General features: G+C 47.8%; 1 protein-coding gene across 1 annotated transcript in view; it reads left to right on the top strand.

Moving 5' to 3' along the window:
* LOC116942858 (FRAS1-related extracellular matrix protein 2-like) overlaps positions 1-15,748 on the top strand; it is a 66,413-nt gene that overhangs the window by 32,052 nt on the left and 18,613 nt on the right. The window contains exons 6-13 of the mRNA XM_032955237.2: positions 3,712-3,963; positions 10,313-10,462; positions 10,849-11,058; positions 11,764-11,961; positions 13,025-13,189; positions 13,811-13,993; positions 14,649-14,779; positions 15,492-15,650. Coding sequence (XP_032811128.1) covers positions 3,712-3,963; positions 10,313-10,462; positions 10,849-11,058; positions 11,764-11,961; positions 13,025-13,189; positions 13,811-13,993; positions 14,649-14,779; positions 15,492-15,650 — 1,448 coding nt within the window. The remainder of the gene's footprint in view (positions 1-3,711; positions 3,964-10,312; positions 10,463-10,848; positions 11,059-11,763; positions 11,962-13,024; positions 13,190-13,810; positions 13,994-14,648; positions 14,780-15,491; positions 15,651-15,748) is intronic.

Raw genomic sequence — 15,748 nt, 5'->3', positions numbered from 1 at the left:
GAATGAGCTTCTGCCGAGACCCAAGAGTCGAGCTGGGCGCCAGCTTCCATCGGTTCTTGGGTTCGCGTCGCGAAGTCGGAGCCAGTCGAGCAGGCGGCGGCGGCAAACGGCCGTACCACCGCGATTTTGTTGCAGAAGCTGGGATAGTTGCGAATAATAATAATAGTTCGTGTCATGATCATCATTGTCATAAGGCAAATGATATCCTGTGTAAGTTTGGCCTAAACACACCTCCTTCTTCTCCCCCACTTCATCACAGCGACATTCATTTCCAGCGAGCTTTTTTAATCAGGGGCAGCCTGGCGATTTTAATGATCGAAAGGCCTGTTCCTATATCGACGCCCTAAAACTGTTCCGAAATAGTTTACGACGACGACGACGACAATGATGACGCCTGCACGATTGACGACACTGCCCATCATAATACAACCCGACTGCAAGCATGATGACTGTTAAGAGTGAACGACTCAATACCGGCCACCTAGTTTGTCTGCGGACAGGGCATCCGTGCACAGGGCCGGATTAAGGCACGGGGGCTTTAGGGGCTACAGCCCAGGGGCCTCCACCAGCTGGAGGGCCTCCAGTGATTAAGTGAAAAGTTATTTCACTTGTGAATGCTGAATTTTATTTGTTGCTAGCCTCGTAATAAAAGAGAAATTGTATTTTTCTTTAACTTTGTTTTCCTTTTGAAAATATTACTGGGGGCCTCACAGCACCTGCAGCCCAGGGGGCCTACACAATGTTAACACGGCCCTGTCCGTGCACTCCTCGTCATGAAAGAAACCCTGCAAGTGCCGTTCTCCGCTTTCCCGTGAAGCCGCCGTGTTCCGGGCACGTCGCAGTGTCGAGCAGTTTTGGATGTGTACAGTGGAACAGTGGGTGTGTACGGTGGAACAGTGTGTACAGTGGAACAGTGGGTGTGTACGGTGGAACAGTGGGTGTGTACAGTGGAACAGTGAGTGTGTACGGTGGAACAGTGGGTGTGTACGGTGGAACAGTGTGTACGGTGGAACAGTGGGTGTGTACGGTGGAACAGTGGGTGTGTACAGTGGAACAGTGAGTGTGTACGGTGGAACAGTGGGTGTGTACGGTGGAACAGTGGGTGTGTACGGTGGAACAGTGAGTGTGTACGGTGGAACAGTGGGTGTGTACGGTGGAACAGTGGGTGTGTACAGTGGAACAGTGAGTGTGTACGGTGGACAGTGGGTGTGTACGGTGGAACAGTCGGTGTGTACGGTGGAACAGTGGGTGTGTACGGTGGAACAGTGGGTGTGTACAGTGGAACAGCTGATGGGAAGCAAAACCCCCATCTCCTTTTCAACTCCCACCTCCCCTCACTCCTTCACCACCCATCACTGCTCCCATTCCCGTCCCTAAAAAAAAAAACCCCATCGCAGACTCCTCGCTGTCTCCCATGGCCAAGCGCTTTGCCCATTGAGCAAAAGCGCTGGCACTTAACGGCAACTTTTAATAGCCGTCAAGAATTCAAAAGAGGAACGTCGCAAACTCGCAGGGCTCCCACGTTGGTGCCGGGCGGGGTGGGGGGGTTTAAAAAAAACCCTGAAAACGAACATTTAAAAAAAAATCGTCGATGTCGCGCGCGAACGGCTGCCGGCGCTGATTTAATGCGAGCGCCGCTATCGTCGCTTTCCACGTGTCGAGCCATGTCGCTCCGTTGCTGCGACATTCACCCCGCATCTCCGTCCTCTCCTCCGTCCCCCTCTTCCAGCCGTCTCGGCGCTCGGCTCTCACCCCCATCGCCCCCCGCACAGTCGGGGCCCCAGATTGGATGTCCTCCCTCCCCACGCCCTTCTCACACCATTTTGCCATGCCGCCCAGGCTTGAGATTTTGATGTTCACAAAGGCTCGCACGCGGCCACGGGGTTCTAAAAATAATGGCAATATGCGGTTTGCCGTGTAAATCAGACGCGGAATGTTTGGCTCGGCTGTATAGGATACGGTGTTGCTAATGTTGCCAATTCCACTCGTTCCATCTCGTGTTTACGGCAGAAACGTAGCGATGATTGACATTTTTAGCATCGCTTATATTTGTAGGCCTAAATGCGGATGCCCGTATCCGATTCGTTGCCAAGAAATGAAAGTTATACGAAAGCTTTTCCGTGGCAGAAGCAATGTCGGGTAACGGGCCATATCAATGCGCTTCACGGGATAACTTGCATATTCGACGGATGCTTTCACGCACTAACCGCTCTGACAACGCACAGCATAACCTTAAACCACTGACGTAAGAATTGTCGATGTACCAGAGTGCTACTGCTCCTGTCAAAACACCGAAGCTGCAGCTTCTCTTCTCAACCAACGTCAAATTCCCACCCTCGTTCGTCCCTAGGCTAAGCCACTGCCTCGTGTTGCCATTGCAAATGCTGCAAGCAGAGTTATGAACCGAAGCATGTCACAGCGATGAATCGTTGACGAGGATAAATGGCTCATGACGAACCCGTGGCCACCAGTAAGATTGCAACGTGAGAAAATTAGCACGCTCACACATGGAGAGAATGAAGGATTATTTACGTTCCAAAAAAAAAAGCGACATTCGTCAATAATACTGTGATCTTAAAAGGTATAGATTTATATGTAACGTGTTGGGCTAAGGCCATTCTTCATAGCTATTTTTCGTACGTTTTATGATCATCAGTTTCTTAAAAGTGTACTCTCATCAGGCTCCATGGTGTTGAAGTGCAGTCTCCAACTCTTATTATCCACTCTCTCTTATCCTATGTGCTATGAATAAGGGCCTAAGTCCGTAACGTCGCCTATTATATATTCTCCCTTTTAAGGCCCGCGGTATGACGTATTGACGAATGTGGCGATTTCTGTAAATGTGTTGTTATACGTGCTAGTGCATCACTACCAATGCGGCAGCCGAATCACCAAACAGCATGTGTTTAAATATTGACTTTCGTGACTGCAGAAATTAATATTCTTTGGATATTTTGGTAAAGTCACGCAGATAGGTACGAAGGAAATTACCCAAAAAATAACAAAAAACTATGACGTTTTCATCACAACACAAGCGATCGCCATCAGGAGGATCCGCTTATGTTGTGATCGAAACGTCATAGGTTTTTTTGTAATGCTATTGTTATTTTCTTTGAACCTATCTAGCTGACTTTACCGAAAGATCCAAAAGAATATAACATGTGTTTAATTGCACTGGGGTATCACTCGCGATGCATTGTGCCGACGAGATTCCGTGCGCGTGTATGCGGCGAGCGTGTCACGCGGCTCGACCCGGTTGTTGAGAAACGCCAACAATGGTTCATGTCCACAGCAAAGGTGTTTGGGTGAGCTTGAGTAAATATATAAATGAGTCGTGAACCCACCACCACCCGGCACAGACAATTAGTAAGGTGTGTCATGTCAACAAAACGTGCCAATTAGTTACTGCTTCAGCACACCGGTGTGTTAGAGAGTAAAGCCACGACATTTACAATTTGAGTACGACGTTTCGCCGGTGATTACAACCAGCTTAATCAGGCGCATTGCCACACCGGTGTGCTGAAGTAGTAATTGATTGGCACGTTTCGTTCACGTGACAAACCTTACTAATTGGCTGTGTCGGGTGGTGGTGGGTTCACGACACATTTATATTTACGTGATCTAACCCAAAAACCTTTATTATGAATAATATCGGTCACGAAAGTCGACGTGTTCAACTGATGGTTCATGTCGTTATCATCGCCGCCGCAGACACAGCCACGGGCACCATCCCCAGCTCGGTGCTCTCCTACTCGGACTACATCAGCCGCGCGGACGACCTCACGAGCGTCCTGCGCTTCGACAAGGGCGAGACGGAGAAGCCGTGCCGCGTGGTCATCATCGACGACTCGCTCTACGAGGACGAGGAGGCCTTCAACGTCACGCTGGGCTCGCCCATGGGAGGTCGCGTCGGCGCGGAGTTCTCCTCGGCCCGCATCGTCGTCCTCGCCGACACGGACGACGGTAAGCCGGCGGACGGGCGGGCGATCGAGCGATCGAACGACTGAGCAATCGAGCAAGTGGTAACCGTACTACCGCAGCGGCAGACAGCAGCAGCGACGAGGCGAGAAATCCGCGACGCCGCTCAAGTGCGATGTCACCTCCCGGCCCCCATTCTGTAAATAGGGATATAGTAGGAGAGAGAGGGTGATGCCATAAGCAGAATGGTTAGCAGAATGGACTCGCACTCCAGAGGTTTTGACATTTGAAATAGAAGGGAAAGTTCCTTTATTCGAGCACAACCCTGCGACATAAATCGGTGCAGCACAGCTGATTGGCACGTGACACCTGGATGACGTAGAGTGTGCGTACTTTCACCTCTTCCAAGATGTATTTGCAGCGTGGAAGAGTAGGTCAAATATCATCTATAAGGGCTCTTTAGAGCTCCTTCTAGTAGGGGCCCTTCTGCCAGCGGTGACGTGAGCAAGAATTCGCAGGGCTTACACGTTTACATCTTTACGTGAATTAATTAATTTAACTGATGAGCAGGCAAACATTTACACCGTTCAATTGCTGCAATTACTCTAAAAACGAATCAAACTTTTTGAAAAGAAACCTGGGACCCTGCCGGTTTTATTTGTCGCCGTTAATAACGAACTTCAAGACCCGAGCGTGCAAACAAATAGCCCATTCGCGATGACGTTAATCTTTTAAATACATTTCATTATACAAAATGGTTAAAATAGCATTAAAAGAACGGTCTTAATACCGAACTTGTCAAAGTGGGACCGGTCGCTTGCCTCTCAGTTTGAGTTTAACGCTCGAGCGGCTCTTAAAGACAGACTCTCCCCCTTGCCAAACTGTTCGGAGCATGTGCTGAGGTCCTGATGGATTGGGGCTGCTGTTCCATTTTCCTTCCAATCGAGCGTTTTAATTGACTTGAACAATCCGCCGCCGCTGTGCGTGTGTCAACAGTTAAACGGCGCGCGGCTTAGAAGGCAATCTGCTGAAATAGCGTCCCGTTCCTAATTGTTACAGCCCACGTCCATTCCCGTTAGACTAAAGAACACCAAATATCAATTTAATTGAAGTTTTGCGTCGGGGCTGAATGTGATTTGCCAAAATAGCAGTAGGGGGCTACGCATTTAAGGTCACGTAGCGTAACCTGCTCTTGCAATGTGCAAGGTTTACAGGAAATCGCGTATCAAGTATTTTTCTTTCTTGTTTCGTTTTTTTTCTAACATGTCCAAAGTTCAAGCCACTAATCCTCATTCCTTTAAGTTCTCAACCTTAAATCTATGCCGAAACGTTTCGTAGGAACTTTCAAACATGTGCAGATTCTCAAATCGTATGCATGGATAGAATTATATTTAATGCTCATGGTTTCTTTGTATTTTCATTCTCCATGGTTTGTCCCTGTTGAACCACAACATATAGATGATAAATACAACCTTCATTCGGCACATGTTGCACACACGTTGACTCGATCAGGAATATAAATTAGCGTGGGGTCGTGCTAAAGGCCTTTTTGCAGCCCTGTGCCAGGCATTCAAATTATAGTTATAATAGGTAAATCATTTTAAAATGGGAATTCTTTTTGCCAAGATCAAAGTATGAAAAAATAAGAATAGGTTTTACCATTTTTATCAATAAGCAGGTGTTAATATTTTCAAATAGGAACCTTTTGCAAGCAACACCTATTATTTTTTCAGAAAAAAATTAAATAAAAGATTCTCACTCTACCTTTTACAGGACATTTTGATCAATTGAGGTAAGATAAAATAGCATGACTAAAGCGATGTAAGTTTTATAATTTAGCACGATTTGGTAACATAAATTCGCTGATCGACACAAATTTTGAACTGGCAGACAAAATCGTATTGATAGAGGTCCTCTCCGCCGCACCCGATGGCAGGTTCTGGCTTCATGTACCTCAGCAAAATCTCCGCTGATGATGTTATCTGGAGAAATATCAACGTCGTGCAACACAATTTTAACTTTCCACATCCAGCCAAGAGCTTTGCGCGAGAGGCATGTAAATTAAAGCCCCGTGTAAGTCGTGAGAATCTTAGGTGAAAGACTTAAGCCCCGCGATAACATACCGCACGTACTCCATGAATTACGTGCGATGTTTTTTTTATTCCGCTGGCACAAAAAAAAAAACCCCGGGGCAAACGTGAGTGATGCCCCGTGTAACGCAAGCTGCCATCCTGGGTGCCAAAAACTCCTGGTGCTGCCATGGCCCCTGACAAGTAAACACTGACGCGGAGCCAGGTACCACAGTGGCCAGGCTGCCATGAAAATGCCGCACTGGGTCACCCTCGCCAGCCGCTCTGGGAGCACGTAGCGGTCAGCACCGTCAGGCCCGCCTCGCTCTCGCAATAACGCTCTCTAGGTTTCTGTTAGCGGCTGCCGACCACTCAGCAGCCGCCGCCGTCGCTATCAACATCATTACTGAACCTCTCACGTTGTCTCGCCTCTGTGTTAACCAAAAACAAAGATGGGGCATGCCAAATTTCATCCTGCTCTGGTTTGGTATTTGTGTCCTTTCAAATTCGTCGCACAACTCATGCCTGTAAATAGAGGCCGCCTCGTTGCATCGCCTCTGATCCTCATTTCAAGCCCTTAGGCACCGCAAGGGCCAAGCCATATATCGCATGACAAATGGCTGACCTGCATATCGGGCATTGTATGGTCTCATTCCAACCACAGATAATTTATAAAATAACATGTGGCATCCTTGTTTGGAGTGCTGCATTTGTAGACTTTGTTCTGCTCTCGTGTCATTTTATCGACCCGCGGGAGCACTCGAGCGAGACAGGAAAGAAGCATTGCGAGCAATAAAGTGTCCTGTAGTCACGTGACTGAGTCCTGAGCATCCACACGAGGGAGGCTTTCGCAGCTTTGGCTCGCGCCCTTCGGAGAAAGTTACTTCACCGAACATTCCCACCGCACTTTCACATGGGACCCATAATCATTACTTTGTTTTTAATTTCTGTAAGACGCGTAAAGGGAGCTGATAAATTGAGTTTGCAGGCTTCCTTCCAATACGTTGCCATTTGCCCGTGGCCTAATTAATCGCAATGAATGGATGGCAGGGTGTCACTTTTCTGCTCTATTCATTTCTCCTTCGCAGGCTATAATTAACTTATTTGAGTCAGCTGTAACACAAGCCCACTTTAAAGTGTCCTCGCCTGGTTGCTCCATCCCGCTGCCGTCAATAAGCCCTCGACTGCAAAGAGCAGAAAAAAACTTTTTTTTTATCAATCTGTTCTCCTTTCGCATCAAACGCTAAGCCGTGCGGATACCACCAAACCACATTATGGAGTTGTGATTTTTTTTATTTCAGCAAACAAAAAAAAACACGCGAAAGAAAGCTTGCTTCAGGGAAAATAATGTTGTAACCACAAACCCACGGTGACAAGTCCTGAAACTATCGCAGGTCAGGCATTGGAAATACTTCTCTTCCTTCCGGGGTTTTACTTTGAGCCATTGAGACGTGGGGTGTGTAATTAACGAAAAGTGAGTTGGAGTATAATGGTGGAAATTACTTTTTTGTGTAGCCCCAGGGCACCAAGTTCATCCCAAAAAAAATGTCCCAGGCGGTCCTTCACCTGGCTAATCCTGATTGGGAGTTTGTGGCTGTGCACGAGAGGTGACTCTTAAATAAATTGTTGGGTTTGTCTGGAAGCTTCTGTCACGGCAAGCGTTCATTAATATAATCAAGTGAGATAAATATGTCATAGGATTCACATTTGAAGGCAAAATGTTTTTGTTCTGATTTCTAAGATGTAACAATAATATTCGCTTAAAACATGCTTCTTGCGAAATGAGAGTGCATGTACATTCTTAAACGAAGCCAGTATTAAAAGTACCACGAGAGGAAAGGATTGGTAACATTCTATGTTTAAAAGTATATAATTCATCTGGAGGAAATATATTTGTTTAACCCTCAGCATACAGTATACTCAAGGTAATAAAGGCACATGTGACATTGTTTTCTTATGATGCAGGTTGATTTTACAAGAGTGTGTCACACATTAGATTTTTTTTTTATCAAAGGCAGACCTACTCTTCTCCTGTAAAGATGGTATACCCTACAATTAACAAAGCACAGCTGTGCATCTTTGCGAGGACCGGTGGCGTGTAGCGTGCACAGGTGTAAAGCATAAAGTGAGGAATGCACTCTGGGCACGTGCCGTAGTCCAACTGCCCTAGTTACGAACTCAAAGTTTGTATTGTGCACGCAGTGTCAAGTAAGAAACATGGCACAACTTAGTATAATCACAGTTAGCTAATTTTCAGTTGTATTTCTATGAGGCACTTGCCATGTTCAAAACAAAGATGTTTCTTCTCAGTGAACTGATTCAAGTATTTGCTATATGTCATGGCCTCCTGATTAGAGTTGTAATTGGATGGCATTTTCCGTGTGTAGCCAAATATTTCTCGTATTTCGTGTTCACTACAAATTACTTGATTGGGATTGCACATGGTTGTCATTGCCCCCTACCGGCTTACTAATGCCCTTTGTCACTTTTGCAAATGAGATGGATCCAGGTCTCTTGATTTCTCACCCGGTCTTAACTGATATCAAATACACGAAACAAAACGTAAAGCTTAAATGATCATGAGCAGGATATTTTGTTTTTAGAAGGACGTAAAAAATGTATGTCACAGTGGTTCAGCGTTTAGCAAATGATGCTGTGAACTTAGCCATCTGAGTTTGATTCCGTACTGTGTATAACGTCTGTACCGTCGCAGGGCGCCCACGAAACAGGGCCTAGCAGCTTATTGGGCCCCTTCCCGTTGAAATAGATACAATCTATTGAATTCATAACATCTATCTTATCTATCTATTCCTGGCCACCGCTATCATCGCTGGCCATCGGTGATCTATGAACTAGCCCTTTAACTCGCTCCCCCCTCCCCCTACGTCTCCACCCACCCCCTCCCCCAACTTCACCAACACACATTCACCAGCGTGGTGAAGTATGGTGAAACAGCCCCCGTAACTGGCATGGTGATCGGGGAGCTCCACGTTGCCGTGGGTCGAAACATTATAAAATGTCGTTTTTCTCATTCCAGTTGCAAGCATTATTTTTCAAACTTATTTCAATTAAAACAGTAAATTGAAAAGTAATTTAAAAAAAAAACAATTAAAAGTAAAAGCTGACCCGACCACTAATTTTAACAACCCACAATTCTGATGAAAAAAACATTGCTCTGAGTTAAGTGAAATGTCCAACTCAGTTCGGTCTCTAATTAAGTCCTAATTACATACAATTGCCAATACAGCTCCCTCCAGCTGACTCCTAATCTTCAGCAATGCGGAATGTCCTCCGTGGCTCGTTGCTGACAGCAGTAGATGAGTGGACACCCGGGATGTAAGTGCCATCAAACTGACGTGGCAACACTCTCCACGATTTTACTGATCCATTGCACAATCATCAATAACTGTCAACAGGGAGAATAATCAATGTAGTTGTGCTTGTGAATTAATAACAAACAAACAAAAATCCATATATAAGGCAAACATTCATTCGCTTTTTTTTCATTTGTAAATATATTTATGCGTTAGCAGCAGGATCGTGCTTATAGTGATAATTAATTAAATTGCTATGAAGATATATTAACACATATTTTTCGAAGACACGATTTGACCAAGCGGAGTAATGGAAGGAAAGTGTAACATTTTCAAAGTTCCTTTTTCAACAATGCTTGCACTCGATAGTTAGCAATTGGTTCATTAAAAAAAAGTAAAAGTTAAGATGCAGCCCTAGCAACCACTTGCCTTGCTGTACCCGCGCGTAAAGATTGTGCGCAGTATCGCCGTGACCTCGGGCCCGAAGACCTGGAACCAGTCACCGGCAGATGTTCACAATCCATCCTTGAGTCTGAGCCAGTGTTTGCAAGACAGTGTGAAAACAGTGTCATCCCAAAGGGGCTTACACTCTGTGTGACCAGCACGCATTCGGGTGCACGATACCAAATGGTCCGACTTTACTCGCACGGGGCACTGCTGGTGGAAAGGCCACCAATCGAGGGAGCTCTCGAGAAGCCCTCTAGAGGGCCTTTGGCCTACTTTTCCACACTGGCGACAGACGTCTTGAAACAGGTGTTGTTACCCCACCACACGCAACCTGTCGGTCAACTAACTCTGTGCGGCACCTATTCATCCTGCCGGGTGGACGGACAGAAGTGGGGGAGTGGATGGAGAGATTTTAGAAACTTGGCCTACCGTTTCATCCGCCGTCGCGGATTATTAACCCCGGTGTGCTAGTGATTACAGCACAGCAACCATCCCAACCCTCGATCTATGAGCGTGTATCTCATTGATTCGCTTGCCTCGTGCTCGCTACTCTTGCGCGACCAGAGCCGTCGTTTTATTTTGGCGACACCGAATACCACGTGGACGAGAGCGCGGGCTTCGTGGAGGTGCGCGTCTGGCGCACGGGAACGGACCTCTCCAAGACGGCGACGGTGACCGTGCGATCCCGCAAGACGGAGCCCGTCTCGGCTGAAGGTAACGGGGCGCCGCGCTTCGTGGCGATCGGTTGACGGCGGGGGAAGTTAGACGATGGCCAAGGGAATTGACGTCGCGGTGGTTGGTTGAGTTGCACAAGAAGGCGAAGAGTATTTGCGTAAGGAAATAATATAATGCAGGGCCTTCGATTGAAATCTACTCATGACCCAATTTGGACAGCGCAAAATGTGTATATCATTCTTGTAGGAATCGATGATGATGATGATGATGATGATGGTAATTTTGAGAATAGTGTGGTAGTGTTCATGATGATGTTGATGACAGTGTTGCAATTATAACGTTGATCATCATAATGATGATGACTCTGAAATATTATTTTATTTTTGTGCACCACCCACTTCCCTGGGGGGGGGGGGGGGAAACAGCTGGAGTGGACTATGTAGGAATCAGCCGGAACCTGGACTTTGCGCCAGGCGTGACGATGCAAAATTTCCGCGTGACGATCCTGGACGACCTGGGCAAGCCTGTGCTGGAGGGCCCCGAGAGCTTCGAGCTGGTGCTGCGCATGGCGGTCAACGCCGTGCTGGGAGAGCCGAGCCGCACCGTCGTCGTCATCAACGACTCCATCTCCGACTGTGAGCGTCACTCCACGCCAGATTTCCACATCAACACCACCCCCCCCCCACCCCCACCTCATGTCAGAGTGAATGAATCGGTGAATGTATTTTCTGCATTGTTGTTTGTATTTTATTACTCGGAATGAAAGGCTACGTCAGTTAGAATTTTTTGACAATCGATCACTTTCATGGGGAAGCAATTAATTAAGTACAATTAATTAAATAACATGCAATGAATATATATTCTTGGTTCTTTCGGTAAAGTCTACGTGGCTTTACCGAAAGAACCAAGAATATGAATCCCTGCAGTCACGAAAGCTTTAAATCAAAATGTAATGAATACTTTCCCAGTGCGACATGGTCGACCATTGGCGTGTTTATCTCTAATCGTAGAGGTTCCTGGTTTGAGCCCTGCGGCGACCCTGGCTAATACTGTGGGTGTATGAAACAAAAAAAAACATCTTCTTGCCGTTTACGTCACAATTCGACGTTAAAGATCCAATGACGCCATTAAAAAAAAGGCCATGGGCAAAAAATTGCCAAATTACCTGAAAACCCCCCGCGTAGCAACATCGCACCGAACTGGCAGACCTCGCTCGTCTGTGAAGCAAAGCGCCTCTGTGACAGCCTGGCGCTACGAGAATGGCGCGATACCAAACGTACTCAATTATTATGATCATTTACGCGAATGTGGCTCTGTGTTATTCGTCGCCCTCCCAACAGTGCCGAAGGTGCAGTTCAAGGAGGCGTCGTACTCGGCGCAGGAGAACGACGGCGCCGTGTCGGCGGTGGTGTACCGGAGCGGCGACGTGAGCCACCGCTCGTCCGTGCGCTGTTACACGCGGCAGGGCAGCGCCGAGGTGATGGCCGACTACGAGGAGCGGCCCAACACCGACGACTCGATCGTCTCCTTCCTACCAGGTGCGGCCGTGAGACCGCCGGGGCCAGTGTGTGTGTGTGTGCATTAAGGCTCTTTTTCGGGGATCTTTGTCTTTGTTAGTGGGGAGGGGATGAGTCGCTACAAACCCGGCGAGCCGAGTTCGATTCCCGCTTACGGCCACCAACAGTGACGATTATCTGAACCGGTCCTGGGCCTCCCGTAATGAGTACCCGGTACAGCGTGTAAAGATCACCACGAGAGAGACAAAAGGTGCTGGCCACCCACCCCCTCGTGTGCCGTGCCGACCTTCAAAGGTACTCGCTAACAGCACTTTCCCCAACAGTCCGTTAAGGCTATACAGGGAATCTCTGTCTTTGTTGGGTGGAGATAGAGGCATATTAACAAGTGGACTACTTTTTAAAGCAGAGAGCCGCTTATTGCTTTTCCAAGTATGTACCAAATGTAATATCGCTGTCATGTCATGAGATGACACGGATTATTGCAGATAGGTATAGCCTTGGAAGTTGACATCACAGAACAATTTCTGAAATAGTCATTTCTTCAATAATTATCTCGAGGCATGCTGGGGTCACACCTTTTGCGTGTCGTGCAGAAAATGTTCGTCTGATATGTCACCGAAACCAAAACGGTTATTCTCAGAAAATGTCATTAAGTCAAATAAAGTGAAGAACTTTAATATCATGGGGTTATATGAAGCTGTAGATATCCTGGCTGAGACCATAAACTCAATCAACGTCAGAACCTGACTTAACCGTCGGCAGCCAAAACCCATATTCATATTTAGGAACATGCATTTGGAGCATTTGGCTGCTATAAATTTCCACATTTGAAGCCGCTGCATTGGGCTATCATTTGTGGCCACGTCGCTTCTGAAAAAAGAGCTATATAGCTCAGTGGACCTTACCTGGCAAAACCAAACCCCAAAAAAAGCGCAGTTTATAGTTTGTGTTTAGATTCAAACCCCCAGGGTCTGAGCAAGCGGTGCTGACTCGTTGCTGTGAGCCCCGAGCCACGCGGTCACACTGAGCTCCGCTCCTTCGACGCGGCCGCGTGATCGCTGCCGCCGCCGCCGGCTCCCCGCAGGCGAGATAGAGAAGCCGTGCACCGTGGTGCTGGAGGACGATCAGCTGCACGAGGAGGAGGAGGAGCTGCGTCTGGTGCTCGGCTCGCCCAAGAGCGAGTCGCCCTTCGGGGCGTCGATCGGCGAGCAGAATGAGACGGTGATCAAGATCAAGGATGACACCGACAGTAAGTGGCGCCTGCTGTGATGTCGGATTATAAAAATATATATATAATTGGACAGAGCTTGGGGTTGCAGTTATTGGAGAACAAAAATCACACATTTTATGAAGTTCATTTAAAATCTCTGAAACTGAGAAATATTTGGGTGAAATATGATGACGCTTATTAAACTGTAATTCCTGCAGGTAGAAATTCACGATTAATGTCTTCGCAGAAGTGTCTGTTCGTCAAAAAGAAAGTCAGTGGTTTGCAGCTCCACTAGGCACTGCGTAGTGATCATCTCCTTTTGAACAATCCTGAGTGAGTGGTGGAATTGTACATTGAGCGAAGCATGAGATATATATATCGTACAATGCTTTAACTCTGAGGATTCCACATCTTAGCCGCTGTACGCTTCTCCTTTCTATCACGCCTAGCATCCGTAGTCTGAAGCCAGGTGCACCGCTGTCACTGATGAGTCGCCGACCCAGACGGACCCGGCTGAGACAAATCCCTACAGCTCGTTGGTGCGGTGCGACCGGCCCTCCACCCCCCCCACCCCACGATGCGTTTGCAGAGATTTTTGTAAACCCATCGTCACCGAGTTGTCTCCGCGCGTCCTCCCCCCCTCCCCACCGCTCGTCGCAGAACCCATCATCAGGTTCAACGAGACCAAGTTCAGCGTGAAGGAGCCCACAGAGGCGGGCGGCGTGGCGGTGGTGCGCGTGCCCGTGGTGCGGGTGGGCGACGCCTCCAAGCTGTCGGTGGTGCGCGTGCACACCAAGGACGGCTCGGCCACCTCTGGGGAGGATTACCACCCCATATCCGAGGGTGAGTCCCCCAACGACGCCTTTAACCTACCGTGTGTCTGTGTGTGTGTCCCCTTCCCTCATTCCACGTGTTCCTCTCTTGCTCTCTGAACTCTCGATATAATTCCCAGAGTTCGGTGGGAAATGTAAGACGGGACTGTTTTCATGGAGCTTACAACGTATGAATATTGCGAACTCGTGATAAAATAGATTTTAAGCGTTGCGCATTCTTAAATGAACTAACTCACGTACTCTGCCACTTTCATGTTTTTGTTCCATTTACTTTCCTTGGATGTGATTGTGAACAATGCCAATGCTGATTGTGGTCGAGAATTGGCAATGTGAGCTGCTCCTTTGTAAAGTGGATGTTGGGCATTATGTGACGTCATCATATTTGGACCAGCATCACTACTCAAATTACATTTATATTACAATTACCTAAAACTGTCCTCCATAAATATGATTGTCGTGATCTGTATTGCATAAATACCAATGACTATTAAATAGCTTTAATGTGGTGAAATTCATGAAATGCATTCCATTGAAGGTAAGTGATTTTGATTAGGTATGGGACTGAATTTGTAAATCATCGTTATTGATGTCATTAGCCTAGTTATAATTTGCAAGTGCTACTGCCTGTTACTGATTATGCTGCTGTGGTAATTCGCTGTTGCTAGAGCTGGAGTTTAAGGAAGGAGAGACGCAGCACTTTGTGGAGGTGGAGATCCTGTACGATGGTGAGCGGGAGATGAGAGAGGCCTTCACTATCCACCTCAAACCGGACGAGAATATGATCGCTGAGACACAGGTAGCACCTCAACCACCAACACTCCACCACCACAACCGCCAACACTCCACCACAACCACCAGCACGCCACCACAACCACCAACACTCCACCACCACAACCGCCAACACTCCACCACAACCGCCAACACGCCACCACAACCACCAAAACTCCACCACCACAACCGCCAACACTCCACCACAACCGCCAACACTCCACCACAACCGCCAACACGCCACCACAACCACCAACACGCCACCACAACCACCAACACGCCACCACAACCACCAACACGCCACCACAACCACCAACACGCCACCACAACCACCAACACGCTACCACAACCACCAACACTCCACCACCACAACCACTGATGCTTTACCACAACCACCAACAATTCACCACAACCCCGATGTGAAACTACCAACCACCAATACTTCACTATAGCCACAAATGTTACACCCCGACTGCCAACACAACCACAACCACCATTGTTCTGGGAAGTCTAGCCATTGTGCCTTATGCGAGTTCTAACAAGCGCACATTGCGAGTTGCAACCATTGAATACCATTTAATAAACAATTGCCCCGTGTTACGTTAACAGGGCATGGCAAATCCAACATATGCGCCGATGATGTACTCTCCTACGTGAAGCCAGGAGCCAGTGGAGTTCACGACGTTGCGCGGTTTGGTGTCTTTGGTGTCCCCTCCCCTCCCGACGGTGACCGCGCACAGATGAGCCGAGCGATCGTCTACATCGAGGAGATGGACAGCATGGCGGACGTGACGTTCCCGTCAGTGCCGCAGGTCGTGTCGCTGCTCATCTACGACGACACGTCGCGCAGCAAGGAGAACGCCCACCCGCACGCTGGCTACCCCGTCGTCTGCGTCACGGTCCGTGTGTTGTTGCGCCCTTCGCGCGTTCACCCGATGTTTGCAGGGAAGGTTAAAGGAATTAATTGAAGGCTCTTTATTCCGAATGAACAGGCGCT

Source organism: Petromyzon marinus, chromosome 16 (assembly GCF_048934315.1).
Source record: "Petromyzon marinus isolate PM22_M1 ecotype Great Lakes invasive population chromosome 16, UKy_Petmar_22M1.pri1.0, whole genome shotgun sequence".
In the NCBI taxonomy this organism is placed as follows: domain Eukaryota; kingdom Metazoa; phylum Chordata; class Hyperoartia; order Petromyzontiformes; family Petromyzontidae; genus Petromyzon; species Petromyzon marinus.
Note: the sequence above shows the minus strand (reverse complement) of the source record. Positions and strands in the feature narration are given on the sequence as shown.